The sequence below is a fragment of the Euprymna scolopes genome, chromosome 4 (assembly GCF_053919585.1).
Source record: "Euprymna scolopes isolate OS-2025 chromosome 4, ASM5391958v1, whole genome shotgun sequence".
Lineage (NCBI taxonomy): Eukaryota > Metazoa > Mollusca > Cephalopoda > Sepiida > Sepiolidae > Euprymna > Euprymna scolopes.
The window spans coordinates 167,714,744-167,734,175 of record NC_136485.1 but is presented as its reverse complement, the minus strand read 5'-3'; the positions used below and the strand labels follow the sequence as shown (position 1 = coordinate 167,734,175).

The 19,432-nt window shown below is 34.5% G+C and overlaps 1 protein-coding gene across 2 annotated transcripts in view; it reads left to right on the top strand.

Moving 5' to 3' along the window:
* The window catches only part of LOC145270092 (small cardioactive peptide-related peptide-like), a 66,239-nt gene that overhangs the window by 16,567 nt on the left and 30,240 nt on the right, over positions 1–19,432 (top strand). Inside the window, exon 2 of one of the 2 annotated variants that reach the window (XM_080125693.1) lies at positions 18,612–18,671. The exons of the other annotated variant lie outside the window; for it this stretch is intronic. Within the exon in view, the coding sequence (XP_079981819.1) occupies positions 18,612–18,671 (60 nt within the window). The remainder of the gene's footprint in view (positions 1–18,611; positions 18,672–19,432) is intronic. 2 annotated transcript variants of the gene reach the window in all.

Genomic DNA, 19,432 nt, shown 5'->3' with positions numbered 1-19,432 from the left:
ATGGCGTATGGGATGAATGGATATAAAAAAATAAGAATTATAGAGTGATAATAGATAAAAGTTATAAGAGATACAAAGTTATTAAATATAGGAGAATAAAAGTATGGAGTAGAATGGATATAAAAATGGAGGCAAAAAATGGACATAAAAATTACGTACAAAAATATAAAGTCCTAAATAGCCAAGTGTCACCAAGAAAAAAAAAATGAAAATACTACAACAGAGAAAGGAGAAAATTCTTGGGAGTGGAGATATTTTGCAAAGTTTTTTTTTTGTCCTTGTTGAGTGCAAAACGGTATCGAAATATTTTATAAAAAAAAAATAAATAAAAGTTCTTCTGTATGAAATAGTCTCCGTCCACATTTAGATGACGATTCAAGGAAACGTGTTGCTGTTGGTGGTGGAGAATTTGCAATTTTTAGGATATTAGAGCTGGAACGAGAATATAATTAATTGACATTACCTCACTTTTTCGGAAGAAAAGGTTTGGAACAGGTATTAATTTCAGGATGTCGTTCTCTTTTTTACACCACCAATTTATGCATACATTTATTGAATACATAAATAAATCTTTATATGTTACTACGTAGTTTTATATCGTCATTTTCTTTTTTATTGATTTCTATATAAGCTCCAAAACAATTTGTTGAGCTGTGCATTATCGCGATAAATCTCCCCTTAAAGAATCGATCTTATTCTCTTCCTTTAAATGCCCCCATATATATATATATATATATATATATATATATATATATATATATATATATATATATCGAAGGAGGGACATGTTGGGAAATTCTAACCTCCAAACGTTGAATGGCCAACATCCGGGCGTTTACCAACTCACAGGTCGGCCATTGGTGAACATTTATTACAGTGCCAAATTTGCTCTGAAGGATACACGGATAAAACTTTCTCGGTTTCACACAGAGCGCGCTCGAGAATTCACTTAAAAATTCTCAAGGCTGTATACATTAATTTGCGCCAACCATCTCTGTGTAAGCAAAGAGAGTATACCCATAATTTAAAACTTTTGGGTATTTGCTGAGATTGTTATTGTCTTTTTTCTCCTATTCCCTATACAATTTTTTTTTACTCTCACTGTTAATTTATGGTCTTTTGACCACGTTTTTAAACGATGTTTTCTCTCCCGCTGCCAACGTATATCTTGAAAAAGGGTTGGCTGAAAGATGTCTAGATAGTTTTTTTTTCTTGCCCCATCCCTCATTTATCCTCTTTATCTAATGTAGGCTTAGGAGAAATATATACTTTAAAAGTGTATTTTGGTCTTTTTGAAAGTTTCTTTTTAATGGTTTATGCTTAAACTACAAAAAAAAAAAAACCCTCAGTAGTTAATTATGGCAATACGTTCGGTGTTCTTTAAAAGTATTATAAAATTATGTACCCATAAATCTCTCTCTCTCTCTCTCTCTCTCTCTCTATATATATATATATATATATATATATATATATATATTTATTTATATATATATATATATATATATATATAACTACTTAATTTACTCACATAAAATTAGTATACGAAAGTATAAATTTATGCGTAAAACTTTAAGTATTTACTTCAAAAGTGATCAATACATAGGTAGAACTAGTTAGTAAGTTATAAAATATATATGGCGATTAAGCTTAATCGCCATATATACTTTATAACTTACTATATATATATACACATATATATGTATATATATATATATATATATATATATATATATATTACTTGGAAAATCACTACTATATGTTGGGTACAATATAATAAACAATAAAGAATTGGCTCTGTGGTAATAAATATGTAATTTGCATAAATTAAAATATATTTCTTTCTTTTATTGACGGGTTTGATGTAGAAAATGTGTTCATTCCCTTCACAACAGTTCTTGTACGTAATAGAATAGAGTAAACAAGTTATGATTTGATCTTGTTATTGGCGATGCAACGGTATCCATTAGATCGGTCACCCACGTAGGGAAAAATTTGTGAGTCCGACGTAGATGGATGCTTCGAGTAGCATTGAATATTTGAGTGCCGAACTGAATTCCTGAACAATATTACTACGTATCTTGTAAACAAAAAAAAAAAAAAAGATACCGGTTTTTAACTTAAAATAAAAAGGAAGAAATAAAGAAATCGTCTACATTTGGTGTGAAGTGTCAGTTGGTCTACTTTCGCAAAATTGCTCGATTGACTATGCAAGAACGGTGGCCAATAAAGCCTCAATCTGAATAAACAGCCAATCCGATGGCTGTAAAATAATCCATAAATATTAGAAGGAAAAAGGCAACGTTGTTTGTCATAACGTAAAACCCTCATCATTCAATCCCGGAAGGAGTGGAGAAAAGGACAAAAAGAGATCATTCAAACGTCGGATTTATTTCACGTGAAACACTTTTTTACTCACGACGATCAGATTTATGATTTATATTCCCACCTTGGGAAGGACTTGCAAGTGGTGTCCGAGTAGTCGTACAAAGTCGGACGGACCGGGTTCAAGTGATGCTGAAGATGTCGTTACTTGGTCTAATGGATGCTTAAGCTGACTATGGTATCGGTCAAGCAAATTCCAAATCGTTTTATTTCTTCCGCATTCCTTTACAGTTTAGAACGATTGGTAAATACAGCAATGACTAATCCTTTTTTATTCTTCACCCCAAACGAGGTGTATTTCTTCTTGGACGTGAGGAACTACTAATCCGGATCATGTCTACAGGGGACAATGTGGGGAGTTGAGTAGCGAGATTTATGTTCGCTTTATATTTCAACTTCTGCATGTTAGTACAGTTAGCGAAGAACAAAACATCAGGTCAAATTCGATCGCCATCTTCTTTTAATTTAGTTTATTCTGCATAATGTTGACACACTTCGAGCGTGTTTTTCTCAAATTTACATGCGTAATACTATACTGATTTTAACTCGAAATGATTTCTCGTTTATTAATATTTGGAAAAAAAAAGGAATATAAAACAATTTTAATGACATTTGGACCGTTCCATTATTGATGATGCCTACGTGCTCCACGCGGCTATTATTAGTATTTAGTTTCTCCGTTAGTTGGAGTGTTAAACTTTCCGGTTGTCATGCAGGAGAATCCTCTCTGATGCTGCCATGTTCTTTATGTCATCCATAGCATGGAAATATAATTTCATACAATATATGAAAAGTAAGCTACATAAACACTTTTATGTTTCATTCTCAGAAAAAAAATCATCAGACAAGATTCACAGATCTTCAGTATGATTTGACAAGACAAGTTTGAAACACGGCCGTTTTATGACGAGTTCAAGTTTTTGATCCTACCGAGGAAAACGAAGTGCGATTGTTTATATAAACACTATTTGTAGTAAAGGAGTGCTCTATTCGTTAATGAGACAGAGCATAAATTAGAAAACTAAAATATTGAAAGAAATTATATTTGTTTGAAGGACGATAAGCTGCCGAAAGGAATAGATTAAAAGGATATATTAAAACAAGTCCAGACTCGATACAGAAAGTTTAAAATATTGGTATAATCCAAAAAGTTAGATATTTCAATGCATGTATCCATATGATATAGTTCAAAAGAAAATAACATTCAATCGGCTGTGGGATAAAATCCAATGCGAAAGGATGGAGTACTGCTGCCATATCTGGGCAGGAGCTGCTAAAAACAGCCTACCGTGCCTTGACAGCGTACAAAATAGACTTCGTGACTTGGTGGGGGTGCCCTTTTTCACTTCCCTGCAACCTCTCTCCCACAGAAGAGACGTTACGAGCCTGTCTTTGTTTTATCTTTATTTCGATGGCAAGTGCTCGTCTGAGCTCCAATCTCTGATCCCCCCTCGCCAAACTTTCACGATAAACACCCGTCTAACTGAACCCACTGTCAATAATTTTCCCCATTCTTTATCTGTGCCTAAATCAAAACGTAGATTCCATGAACAAAGTTTCTTTCTCAGAAGGGCACGCCTGTGGAACTCTCTTCTGTTTGCCTGTTTCCCACCTGAGTACAACTTGGATGTCTTCAAGTCCAACATAAACAAATTCCTGATGAACCGCCCCCTTAAGTAAGACACTTTATCAAAAGATGGTGGGATCATTCTACTGCTCCAGAAGATATCTCACTACTGATGCAATTCTCTATCTATATAAAAGCCAAGTACGTCCAAGGATGGAATACTGTTGCCATATCTGGGCAGGAGCTGCTAAAAACAGCCTATCCTGCCTTGACAGAGTACAAAATAGACTTCGTGGCTTAGTGGGGGATGCCCTTTTCTCTACCCTGCAACCTCTCTCCCACAGAAGAGACGTTGCGAGCCTGTCCTTGTTTTATCGTAATTTCCATGGCAGATGCTCGTCTGAACTCCAATCTCTGGTCCCCCCTCGCCAATCTTTCACGAAAAACACCCGTCTAGCTAATCCACTGTGAAAAATTTCCCCCACTCTATATCTGTGCCTAAATCAAAACGCGGATTCCATGAACAAAGCTTCTTTCTTAGAACTGCACGCCTGTGGAATTCTGTTCCGTCTGCCTGCTTCCCTCTGGACTACAACTTGGTTGTCTTTAAGTCCAATGTTAACAAATTCCTAATGAACCGCCCCCTTAAGTAAACATTTCAGCAAATCTCCTCACTAACGTAATGTACTTGCAATAACCCTTATCCCTGAGTGGCTTCCGGGCCTTGATAAGTGGTGATCACTGTGTAAAAAAGAAACAAACAAAAAAAAACTCCAATATTAATGATTACTACGATACTATCTCATTGATTACTGTACACGCAATAACCCTTACCCCGAGTGGCTTCTGGGCCTTGACAAGTGGTGACTTCCATATAAAAAAGTAGTATTCTAGAATTTTATGTAAGAAGAGATCCACCGAAAAAAAAAACTGAGAAAAGTTACTACTGGCTCCCGACAAGAGAAAGACCGTAATATTCTAACACGAGAAACACCATAAACTCTCCCTTTACGGCGTTGTAATTTTTAATTTATTAGCGAATAAGCAACATTTGTAGCCTATCATTTTGTTAACCACGTTTCCTCTGAGGATATGAGCCATTTATTGAAACTCCATGGCATAAGATTTTTATTTTTGTATTTCTTGTCGAAAAATAAACTTGTTGTAAATTTTAATTTACAGAAGTTAAATCCAATTTTTCGTATATTATTGCTCTATATCTCGAATACTGAGCTTTTTCATTCTGATTAAGATTGTCATATAAATATTAATACTCAAATTTATACTTGCTTTAAGTTTACAAAATTATTCAATTTGTAAATTGAAATTACATTTTTTCTTGTATATATAATTTATATATATATATATATATATATATATATATATATATATATATATATATATATACAGTCATGATCATATTTATTGGCACGGTAAAATAAAAGTTAAATTTTGTCTAATTAATTCTAAAAAAGGGATTAAATTAAAGAAAATAACAAAGTATATTATGTATTTTTAACTGGCCTTTCCGATGCAGCAATCGGATTTTAGAAAAAATAAATAACAAAGGAACAACAAACATAATTGCAAAAAACCCTTGTTCAAAATTATTGGCACGATTTATTTAATAATCAATTGTATAGCCTTTGGCCTTGATTACCTTCCTCAGTCGCTTTTCATAGTTTACAACCAAGTTGTTGCACTCTTCAGTAGTAATTTTAGCCCATTCTTCCTGACAATAATCCTCCAATTGAATAAGATTCTTAGGCTTCCTTTGCATTACCCTCAATTTTAATGTTCTCCATAAATTTTCAATTGGATTATATAATATTTTATGTAAATATTTTCAGTATTTACTTCAACGAATCCTCACGAAGATGAAACGCGGAAGATTCTATGCAGCTTAATTGCCATATATATTTTCAAAACTCTCTCTCTCTCTTACTCTCTCTTACTCTCTCTCTCTCTCTAAATATATAGGTATAATTAATGTAAAATTATCTACGTATTTGTTCATCTATACATTATTTCTTATTTGTTAGCACATACACAAGGTCTTAGACGATTTTCGATAACTTTTCTGCGACCTTCTTCAGTGTAATGAGATAAATCTATGTTCGTGTGCAGTATAAAGTACCAGCAAAGAAATAGCCTAGAACCAATTGAATGGAGATATAGGTACACGTGACTAGTGTGTACTCTTTCACGTACCCCTGGCCCATTCATAAATTTTCACACTACGTGCAAAGAGGAATAAACTTTATCAACACACACAGAGGTACCAGAGACATTTTCCAACACTAAAGTGTTTTCCACTTCGAAGAGATTAGAAAACAACGAATTTGACTTTTAATGTAATACATTTAAGCTAATCTTGTCTTGCATTTGTAAGGGGCTAGTGCGATCGAGAATTGTCTGTGTATTGTAATAGTCAGTTAAGAACGATTGGGCAGAGGAAACAATCTAGAACCTCTAAGAAGTATAACGTGAAATTAACAAGAATAAAACCCAGTGCGATAAAATGGATGACAAATGATTATAACAAGAACTATAAAGTATGCTATACATTATACTAGCAAGGCTATCCGGCGTAGCCCAGGGCAAATGTGTAACATAGTTTCTATCCCTTTCTCTTTTTTCTCCTCCGTTTTCCCTCTCCGTCTCCACACCAGTATCGCTTTCTTCCGCTCAGCCCATTCCCCCTCCGCTATCTCTCTTTCTGCACATAGGCATACAACTCGCGTAATGGGCCAGAATAAGGAATTTGACTCTGTGAAATAAATCGAAATTATTTCCCTTTTAGTTAGTAGTTAAAAAACAGGCCCAATTCTGACGAAATCTTCGTCATGTAAAAGTCAAAGATTGAATATTTTGCTTTAAACTTTATGCTACTTGCCCATTAAATCCACTAAACTTTTTATGTTATTAATCTAAGACAACGCTGACAAAGTATGCCAACTTTGTGTGTGTTTCTTTTGTAGTTTTTTACTTTTAACTATACATACGCATACAAACAATTGTCATTTAGATAGCAGATAAAAAGTGATACTATGAAACAAGACAGGATATGAAGAAAATGAGGAAAGGATGCCGATAAGAGAAAGCACCTACAATCTGTGACGCGATATACAACTGCTACGGGCTAAGATTCAAAATCTGTCGTTTTCTCGGCATTCCTAGCTTTAACTGAAATAGACCAGAAAAAAAACTACAATAACCATTGTTTATTACAAGGCATTGTACGGTCGTATTTGTTTTGTGATTAAAAAAAAAATTTTTTTCCTAAAGGCTCTACATGCAATGCATCTTTTCGTCTGTAAATTTAAGAGGTGTTCTCTCTATATCTCAGCAAAAAAAAACAAAAAAAAACCTACTTTCAGTCCGTCTGCACAGAAATCCCGCCCATTGAACTTTGTCGTTCGTCGTTTTATACACTTTCTATACATACATTTGACTATCTCATGTGATCTCTTCCGTGGCCGTAATGCATATTTTGATGCTCTATCTGTCGCCATGTTTCTTTTTCGCCTGTCGATAAGTCTGCTTTACATATCCCTGGCTTTCCTTTCATTTAAACTCTTTTACAAGAACGCTATTAAAACGTTCTTTTCATCTTTTTTCATTCTTGGCTTTACTAAAGTTTTCCATCTACATTCATTTATTTTATTTATTTCTTATTTCCATATTCTTCATTTTCTTTTTCCCTATCTTGTTCTTCTTTCTGTCGTTATTTTTTATTATTCCTTTTCTTTTGTTCATTCATTAATCTGACAATCTGTCCAGTTGTTTCCTCCAATTTTTTCTCATGATTTTTTTCTTACATTTTTCCACTCTTCCATTCTTTTTGTTTTCCTTATCGTTTATTCTTTCAATCTTGAGTCAGTGCTATTTTTCTTTCTTTCTTTCTTTCTTTCTTTCTTTCTTTGCTTTCTTTCATTGTATCTACTTTTCCTTTTTCTTTCGTGCCTCCCTTCTTTCTATGTTTCATTTTTCTATCTTCTTTTCATTCTTTTATTTTTTTATTAATTTGTTCATTCTTTTATTCCTGCTATCTTTCTTTCTTTCATTTTATCTTTCTTTCATCCATTCTATGTTTTCATTATTCATTGATTCTTTCAATCTTTCTTTATAAATTCATTCTATTGTTCATTCATCAATTCATTTCTCCTTCCGGTCATTTTTTCTTTATTTTCATTCATTTTTTATTAATTCATTCATAATTCAATTCTTTCTTTTCATTTTCTTAAATTTATTATTTCTTTCAATCTTTAATGAATTTTTCAGACTTTCTTTCTTTTTTTCATTCCTTTCATTCTTTGTTTTCAATTCATCATTTTTATTCATGTTTTGTTTCATTTATTTTTGTTTTACTCATACCTTCTTTCATTTTTTCTATTTTTCATTTTTCCGACGGTTTTTACATTCTTGCCTTCTCTTCCACCCCCTTCATTTCGTCCATTATTCCACCAATTTCTCCATTACGTTTTCCAACAAACACCAAAATTATTCAACCCGATCTTCCCAAAGGTTTCGATGTTGCCATTTATTCTGACAATAGTGTCTCAGCAATCCTCACACCATTTAACGCCCGGCGAAAAAAACAAACAAATAAAAAACAAAAAAAAACTCAGTCAGAATTCCACTATCACATTTTCCTTGACCACAACACTACCGGCCACCGCCGCCACTGTCTCCACTGCCGCGCTAATGGCCGGAGTGATGACTGATGACCTTTCAATAAATTAATCGAATTACCAATCGTCTCCTCATCTTTCATTTCACTCCAAGGATTAGCTTCTATCGGTCAATTATTCCTCTTATTTCGCGCCGTTCGTCAAAACAGAAGCAAGTGTCCAGTTAAAAAGTGAAACATCATGGAAGCATCATTTCTTACTAATTAGGTTTTAGTCAATTTTCAGGAAGGACCAGATGTCATGCGAACACAGAACAAACATTTTCTTCACACCTCACCGGCCTTTCTCCTTAAAACAAAACCAAATTTCTTTTCGAAAACCTTTAAACTGTAACTATTCATTAACATCCCAATAGTGAAATTGCTGAGAAAACTATTCAAAGGATCTACTACATAAGGAAAAGACAATTTCAGTGTTTGATGAACCATTAGTCATTTGGTAAACAGAGGTATATAGACGTACCTCTCTTATATATAGTCCCATAAATATATTAAAACGTGACAAGTGTGTCCCACAGTTCTTTCTTTCTTTTTCCTTTATATATGTATATATAAACACAGGGCGGAGCGAGGTCTGTGAGTCTCCATCCCTCTACAGTTTTGGACTCCGCTATTGGCCAACATCTGGTTGAGAATCCTTGTTGTGCCAATCAGTATATAAAATAGAGTGGTTTGAAATACTTCACAGAGCGGACTCTAAAAATCATTTAAAATTTTAGAATCTGTCTCTATCGCAATTCTTAAATATTCTTTGTGTCGGCAGAAAGAATTGTTAAAAGCGAGAAGTCTCTTTGGGGAACTCTATATTACATGGTTTCATATTTGGAAAACTACTCGTCTAATTTTAAATTTTCTCCAGTTATACACTGTGACAAGGCAGTTTGGTACGCGAGTGCACATTTAACAGCCTTTTTATGCTTGCGCGTAGTGTAAATGAAGGTTGGGCTATGAAATGGAAAATAGTCCCAGAGTTAAGGGGTTAATACTATACAAATGGTAAATTTGCGACGGAAACGGTAACCATATTCTTTTAAAACACACCGAAAACTACAAAAAACTATTTTTTCTATATGAATGTGAGACGAACCTTAAAGTAAAATACCGATTTTTCTTTATTCTTTAATTTGCTCGTGTCTTTATTGAAAGATGAAAACAGAAAAAGAAATCGAAAAATCCCTTTTAGCCAATAAACGCTAAAATGCCTCCTCTCAGGTGGCCAGAAAGTTGGTACTCATTTTAAGTTAAATTTACATGGAAAAGTGATCACCCACTTTTCGAAAAAGTAATTTCTGCATATCATGAAAACTATTTTTTTTTTGCGATGGAAACGGTTTTCAGATTCGTTTTTAGCACACCGAAACAAACAAAAAAATATTTTGTCATATACGAACGTGAGACGGGCCTTAATGTAAAATTTTACCAAACAATTTTTGTTTTTTAAATCGGAAACAGACGTGTGAAGAGTTTTTTTTTTAAAGAATTTGTTATTGCTTTAAATTTTACGGTAATTGTTTAATTAAAAAAGTCCGTTTAAAAAAAAAATTAAAAAATGTTATAAAATATTAAATAAAAGATAAGTTCAAAATTAAAAATAATATTTCTTGTGTGTGTTGGTGCGTGTTGCCATAGCAACATGGCGGTTTCATGCATGCGCGTATATGTGTGTGTGTGTTGCTATAGAAACCAGACGTAAGATTTGGATGTAAATGGCAATTTTCGTCTATACAATGTCTTCTGGGGGTAGTTTCGTATAATTTTATGTTTGTTAATGTTCACTTAGAAAAAAATTAATACTCCCCCCCAAGATTAACAATAAATTATTGTCTTTCATTGATGCTGAAATTTAGACGATTGTAATCATCGTTTATGGGGAGTTTTGATTATTAGATTAGCCAATCAAAACTGTTCCTAGTGTCCACACACATGTTTGCTTTTATAGATATATAGATAGATATAGATTATATATTACAAGGAATAATTTGCCCAGTGAACTAATTCGGGGGGAAAAATTTAAAAATCGAAAAATGATAATGTCGTTTATTAAATTCCGTCTGTGTTTGTTTACAATATCACGTCAGCTAATATGTGAGTATGACAATAAATGCTCTGGAAAAGTAATTTCTGATTAATGTTTAGTTTTAAAATATCTAAACGAAGAAATGATTTGCGGCGATTTTAAATTGTACTTTTATCGTAAATTGAACTCATTAATAAGAACAAAGTAAAATAAAATAGTGAGGTTCACCCGAGCTTAAAGAGGGGAATCATTCGATCTGTAGTCGAATGTTCTGCCACTAAACTATATCTCTTGATTATAATAAATTTTTTTTTTTTGCTTTTTTTAAGAGGAAATGATTTGCTGAAATGTAATTATCTCCTTTGGCCGATGTAACTTAAAATATTCTCCTGTAAGAATTCTTCTTTCTTATTTATACAAGAGAAAAACTATTTTTAAGATCGGATTGTTTCGATTTTCAATATTTATCGGATAAATTTCTGTATAAAATATATCTAAGAACATTGCCAAACATATAAATAGCTTTGTGTGAAATTTTCAAAAGATAGGCTCAACTGTTCTGGAACATATGAGGAAGGAACTCGTACAGAAAGTGACTTTTATATAATAGTATGTGTGTGTGTGTGTGCGTGCGTGTGTGTGTGTGCGTGCGTATGCGTCTGTCTGTCTGTCAGTCTGCTTGTCTGTCTGTATCCTCTCTCTGTCTCTCTCTCTCTCTCTCTCTCTCTCTCTCTCTCTCTCTCTCTCTCTGTGTGTGATCTAAATAAATTATAATCTCAAGTCAATGCATAAAATTTATACGGGTCGCTTCTTAGGTTCATACCGAATAATTATTAATGTTAATTCGATCCGGACTTTCTAAGATTTGATGTTTTAATTACAAATCCTATTCTGTTTTTGTTGTTATCGCATTGAATGCTTTTGAGCCGTCGGACATTGTCAACTTTAACGCCTCTCTTTCCGGAAAGAAGTTATACATTTGCATTCGCGCCACTTTTTTAATATTCTTTTTTTCTCTCTTTCACACAATCTGATTTCGCGTCCGATTTCTTCATGTCGGATTTGCGTTTGGCTTCACGAGTGAGTATGTCTGATTAAATCTAGAACTAATACGATTAGACTAATTTTGTTTTACTCGCCATTTTGAGAGTAACACTGATCAATAGTTAAGATGAGACCGCTCAAATCTGCATTGTTAGCAATGAAAACGACATTTTAAAAGGAAATGTAGCAGACTAAAAATAATATTTCAAACTTAAGGATGGCAGCGAAATTCTATTTGAACTTAAGCATGACAAACCATAAAATGCCAGTAAAAACTTAAGCATAAGAAACTAAAATTCTATTTAAAATTTAAGCATGATGGACCTAAAAATGTTATTTCAAACTTAAGAATGACAGACTAAAAATGCTATTTTTAACTTATGCATTATAAACCAAAAAAACTTAAACACATACTGGTAGAAGATTAAATTGCTGCACAATTGGTAATATTGAATCAGTTTCAACTAGTATTTTGTTTAATTTTCATTTTTCAGCGATTATCGGGGCTCAGCATAGCTTTAGGGAGACTGCTATATCTTACGTTCTAACAGATCTGACATTACTTTTGTTTCAAAGTAAATAACAAACAAAAACTTATCCAGTTACGTAGACGAGTACTTTTCATTGCATTTGGTAACGTTTATTTGTTGTATATTTATTTTTCAACTCCTTTATTGTTCTGTTGGTTCTTCTTAAAAATGGCCATTTTCTTTCAATTTAATTAATTAATAATACACATTTGTTTGCAAATAAAATCCAGCATTTTAAAATGAACAATTAAAACGTGTATCTATTATAGGATAAGTGGTAAAAATTAGGAAATATTTATAGCTCTAGTATTGAACTATTGAGCTATCTAAAAGAAATTTGTGCTATTTACTTATACATTTGAATGTTATATAAATTATCTCTCTCGGGCAGTCCGTCGATTTTGATGCTGATGCGGAGGTCGGTTGGTGTCCGTGTCGAAGGTGCGATGTGAGTCCGATCGGAGCTCTGAAACCCCGGCCGCAGATGTGACACCTGGTTGCAGGAAATCCGGGCAGTGGCGCCCGTAGTCGCGCTCTTTTGCTTCCTCTCTCGGGTAGTCCGGCGATTTCGACGATGACGGCTTCAGCAAGAGCACGACCATCATACTCCAATCGCCTGAGTGCTAAGATCACGCTGCGGCTTCCAGTCCATTAAACCCGCCGGTACGCCCTCACTCCATCGCCACAGGACTTTCACCTCTCTCCCAGCCTAGGCAAAGTAGGAATAAGTAGCTTGCCCAGTACTGCTAGCACCCTCTCCGCTGAAAGCAAAAGTACAGAGGCAAGGACGGGCCAGGACAGTCTGCACACATGCAATCAGCCGCATCCAATGGCTGAGGCAGACCCGAGTCGAGTTGTACATCACCCTTATTGACCGCGTCTCGGCATTGCGGTGCTAGTTCATCCGTTGCGCAAATTATAAATTAGTATATATATATATATATATATATATATATATATATATATATATATATAGAGAGAGAGAGAGAGAGAGAGAGAGAGAGAGATAAATAGATATGGTATACAATTTTCATTCATCCAAACATTATTTGGCTACACATTTGCAGGTAATTTCGGCCAAAGCTATAAATAGCCAGATGTCGTCAAGTCAAAAACCTTCCACTACGGCTGTTGAAACCGGACTAAGAAAAATATTTCAATTCTGAGGCTGAACACGTGATCAACTCATAAAAAAAAACTTAAAAAAAACAAAACAATTCAAACTGCATGGAATGTTTTCTTATATTTATACATTTTATTTCTTGTTTCGTTATTAATTAGTTTTTTATTTAAAAGAAAAGAAAAATTAAACCATTGTAACATCAATAATCTACTCATATTTGACATGTGGTACTATCGACGCCCCCCCCCTGTGTTAGCAAGTAAGAAAAAAGGAAATAAGTTTATCGGCAGAATAAATGTACATGCAGTTCCTCACACAAAAGAAAGCTGAAATACGATTTTTAATTTTAAGTGTGGCGGTGATAAAGACAAATAAGATCAATATATTTAGAGTTAGCTTACCGTCACTTTTAGAAGTGACAATGCGTTTTACGACAGTTTACGATGGTAAGGAATAGTTTACGGATCATCTTTGCTTCGTGACAGTTGAACGCAAGTTGCGACTTGAAGCAGATCGATATGAGCTGACGACAGCTGATGAACACGGCTTTGACAAAAAACAAAACAAACAAAAACAAAACATATGGACCGTAGCTCTTAGAGGGTCGTTTCCCACGCTGGTGTCATACACGCATCCAGATCCCAACCGGTATCTACAAAATGTGTCAGAGTTTGTGTTTTCATTTTGTTTTCTCTTTATGCTTGCGAGCCATTGCGTCCTTCTCGGTAGCCGCCAATGTGAGAGACGACGACACGGCAGAAGAAAAAGTGAAAGAGAATAAGAACCCGAAAACAACGTTAAAGTCGGCGTTTGTTGTCGAAGGGGGAAACACACGTGGTATAAACGATGTACACACATCTTAAGAGCATCAGATGCAAGGCTAGAATACATGTTTATCAGCACTAATGCCAAGAAAAAATATTTTTTAAATATGTGACCTATTTAGAATGAGGTTGGAGACAGGTTGTCTCGGTTTAGAATCAAGAAAGTGACGTTAAATGTAACCCAGACTTTTACTTGTTGTCTCGCCGATTATGACGTGCACAGAATATTCATTTTGCCGTTTTTTCTACCTGGTCTCATAAAACAGGTAATTAATTGCATATTGATGAGGACAAGTAGGCATAAAGTAGGTTATATGTGTATATACATACACAAATATATGTCTGTCTGTATGTGCACGCACGCATTTGTATATCTTCCTTATTTACGTAGATTTTCAAAATGTTACAATATATATATATATATATATATATATATATGGGAAAGTCAAAATAATAAGATAAATTCTTCTCAATGTGAATGTTACATCAATTAGGAGTGTCGTATAAGTATACTCTTAATACCTTGGTATTTCGAAGCCTAATGCTTTTTAACAGAATATGAGAGGAGATGTTAGGCAACATATTAGAGATGCGACGTCTTGCGATAACTACATTAGGATCGAAATAACTGAACGTGAAATGAAGGGGGTAATACATTGAAATTGTTGGGGAAAGGGAATAGGAAAACTAGGAAATTATCTATGCGATGTCAGCTATATTGCTCCTCTATCTAATAGATCATTGCGGTTCTCCTATTTCCCTTCCCCAACAATTTCAATGTATTACCCCCTTCATTTCACGCCCAATTATTTCGCTCCTAATGTTGCTATCGCGTTCCTAACATCAGGTAATTTTATTATGATGTAGAGCTGATATCTATTTGACGTAGCTGCTTTCAGCCTAAATCACCGCCATGATACTGGCCCGGAACTGGGAGCATGCCTTTTCCACAAGCGCCGGCGGGAACTCGGCGAATACTCGGCGGATGGCAGCGATCAGACTGGCTTTGGTGTTGTGAGAGGTCATGTTGTTTATGTTCTGAACGTATGACCAAACGAAGTAGTCCATCAGGTTCAGGTCGGGTCAAGTCTGGATTTCTTTGGACTTGTGGGCCGGCGCCGAATCATGTTGCCAGATCCAGGGTCTGTCAGCGGGCACCTGATTGCACCAGGGGATCACTATACTCTTCAGCACACCCAGGTACACTTTAGTATTGACTTTCAAGCCGATTCCGAAGATGTGAGGTGGCATGATATGGCCCTCACTTGAAACCACACCAAAAGCCATAACTGTGGCCGGAAAGGGTCGTCTGATGCGTTGGGTTGTGTCCTCAAGCGTCGCATCGTCCGGATTTGCATTTTTGAGGGTGTTGACAATGGCCTTGTCATAACTTGGATCGGTAGAGTTCTACAGCGGCGCATCCCCGATCTCGCTCGTTGAATATTGTGTCACTTTCAGAAGTAATAGAAGACTCATATTTTTCTTGGGATTTGTACACAACTGGCCAACTAGTAGATGGTCTGCAAAAAACAAACAAACAAACAAACAAACAAACAGACAAAAAAGGTTTTCATCAGGGCGATAATTTTATCGATCACCCTGTGTGAGTGTGTACGTATATATATATATATATATATATATATATATATATATATATATATATATATATATATATATATATATAAAAGAATTCTCCTGTCGATTTTGATGTATGAGGTTCATACTAGGATTAAGTTGTTTGAAATCAACGCACATGAATTTTTATAGTCACGTCTTATGTAAAACTGTCCACACAAATACACACACACACACACACACACACACACACACACACACACACACACTCGTGCATATATATTGTAATACATTACTTAAAGGGGGAATAAAAAGGGATTTTACGAGAAAAACCAAAATATTTATCGCACATGTGACATGAGTAAAAATAAAGGAAGGAGACACAAGGACGAACACAACAAAAATGCGAGAAAGAACGAACACAGACACTTTTCCAAATGATATAAAGTAGTTTTATTAAAGATAAAAAGAGAAAGTTCAATGAAGAAAAAAATGTATTCAAAATTATGGGATTTGGGATATATCTAAACGTGTGAACTGAGTAAAAGTCGTTGGAAAGGGGTCTAACGGCGTAATTAGAATTTACGCGATACCACGAGGGAAAATAAAACTTTCAGCCTGGGATTCGGGAAAACAAAGATTTTACACTCACAGTTCTTTTTCTTTTCTTTTTTGTCTTTTCTTTTTTTGTTTCTTTTTCTTTTTGTTTTCACAACTTGCTAGCGGCGTATTTGGTTCGAGATAATCTTTTTGGTGAGGAAAGAAAGTTTGAATAGTAAATTCACAGGTTTTCACGACTTGCTAGCGATGCATTCAGGAGTGAGAGGATCCGTATGTGGGGAAAGAAAGTTTTAATAATAAATTCACGTCTTCTTTTCTTATCGAAGAAGTCGCCCCCCCCTCCTCTCACGAGGGTGACTTCTTTTTGCCTGGTCGGCGGTTGAAGCCAAAAGAGACTGAAGTCAGCTAGTATCCAGGTCTTAAAGAAATGTGGGAAGGGGAAGGCATATCACTTCCGCCCCCTTTCCTCTTCTCTGTTTCACATTCCGGTCTAAAAATAGATTTGACGAAATCTCTTCTTCCTTGCTGCTTAGCTGATGAAATATCTCTAGCTGATGAAATATCTGCCCGTTGAACCCTAGGTTTTCCGGACCGGGTCACAATGTAGTATCCGTTCTCGTTCTCTCAGACTAACTTTGGTTTAGGTTTTAAGGGAAGAATAGATTAGTGGACTCTCGCTCAGTTCAAAACAAACATTAATATTTAGCCTATTGCTGGTGAATTGGGAGCAAATGTATAACGTTGAGGTGGGCCTCTGTAACAATATATATATATATATATATATATATATATATATATATATATATATATATATATATGTATCACCCTTTCACTATTCAAGTCCTTAGATTCTAGAAAGCTTTCTACTCTAATAATTTCTTTTCTCGGTCTGCTAAACTTTGGAATTCCCTTCCTGTTTCTTTTTTCCTGGTTGCAGTAACATTTTAAATGTAATGTGAACAGATATCTCGCTGCTACACCACACCACTTGTGTTCTGCAGAGATAGCGCTAATTTACAATAGTTCGTTACATTTTAGTATCAATGTGCCTTGTTAGCGGTGAATATGAAAAAAAAATAAATTCAACTCATTGACAGTAAACTTTCGTTATTTTCAAACTGTTTGAATCTGTATTAAGTCTACATGGTTAGACAGTTTTCTCTTCATGCCTTCAAATGCTGTTAACAATTGCACCAGTGAGTTTGCACACGACACCTTTCTCCACCTACTTCCGTGTTCATGTAAAATAGAAGTGGCATTAAGGGAATTTTCGGCGACATTTTGAGCACGCGGAGTAAAAGATATGAAACTGATTCAGTAACTACGTTAGCGAGCAATCTATTAACCTCATGTAAACTAGTCGATCTTTTGCCGTACCTTTATGAATTCTCTTCGTTATGAACGATGACTTACTCGATAGCCAATAACAACTTAGCTACACAAGACACATCATTTTTCAAGGACACAATACTGGATTCTACAAATGAAGGTAAGTGTTTTCTCAAAGGTGCCTGCATAGTTTTACAAGTCCCCGTCTCTCTCTCTCTCTCTCTCTCTCTCTCTCTCTCTCTCTATATATATATATATATATATATATATATATATATATATATCTATGTGTGAGAAATTATTTTAATGACTCATATCTGCTAATTCACATGATTAAACCAGCACCGACAATGGCCTTGTGAATCTATTTTAACGCAGACTAAAACAAGAAACAATACAAATTCATGTTAACATATTTACAATGCTTGCGTTATAAGTAATGCTATGTTATTTCCCTTGGTTGAGATTATCTACCTTGATTGCGTACCTGTTTAATGTATATGTAAATAGAGTAAAGTCACTAAATTACGGGTGTTAATGGATTGCGAGAAAAACTTCAGTGTAGGCATTTAAAATGTTTTTTTAATTACACAGGCAGTTATTTCGAGTTAAAATCTATTGAGAAATACTCACTTCAAATATGTAAACATTAAGTAAAGAATAACAAGTTATCCAAAATGGTCGTCTCATTTGGATAATTTGTAACTTTGCATAACGTTTACTTATTTAAAGTGTATATTTCTCAATACAAAATGTGTATTTCTCAATAGATTTTAACTCGAAATGATTCCCCATGTAATAATATTAACAAAAACATTTTTAATAATTACGCAGAATTTTTCTGATGCTGTAATTTAGTTACTTTAATTATCTATGTTTGTGCGTGTTATTGAAGCTGGATAAAGCTTCGTAAGCTCTATCAGGCTCTCGTGTTTTTTATGACAATGAGTTCACTTATTTTCTCAGGAAAATGACGTTGAACAACAGGATTCGAAATCTGATTCGCGGACGTGGAGGAACATGAGAGTAAGTGGCGCGTGTGGTCAGGAAACGTTCTGGTTGCTGGAAGTGGTGTCTGACGTCAGCAGAATTCTTCCCCTGCATCGAACTATTAACCAGATCGTTTTTGAAGTTGAATAGCCGAGTCTGTTGAAACTTTCCTTCCAACACGCAAAAGAATGAATTAAAAAAAGTGCAAAGAAAATATGTTTTGTAAAATAAAATTTATTTGACGTTTAAGCGCTTCTTTAGCCTTTATTATCTGTTCGGTTGGGATAGACTAGCATATAGAAAGGTGTGTGGGAAGAAGTTAATTATGAAATAAGTCTAACTTCTTCATTATACTTCCACTTCTAACTATCTTTGTTAGCAAAAGCGAGGAAATTTATCTAAAATCGACGCAGTAGTCGTAGTAGTCGTATTAAAAGCAGCTTTTTTGTATATACGAAGAAGAAAAGGTACACGGCGACTGATTTTCTTGCAAATTCATGTAATTAGAGAATATTTAGCTAAGAAAAATATTAACCAACGTTTAAAGACGAAAATGATTTAGAGTAAAAGAAGCAAAAAACTATTTTATTTGAATAATTATTAAAATGAAATGAAACTATTTTATTAGAACTTTTATTAAAATGAAGTGAAATAAAATTATCATCTGAACTATATATTTCATCGGTGTTGGAGTTTCAATAAAGAGAGCAATTATTGCTGAATTTAATAGCTTTTTAATCGTGTTCTTATCGATATTAAAGTATGTAGCTACAATCTCTCTCTCTCTCTCTCTCTCT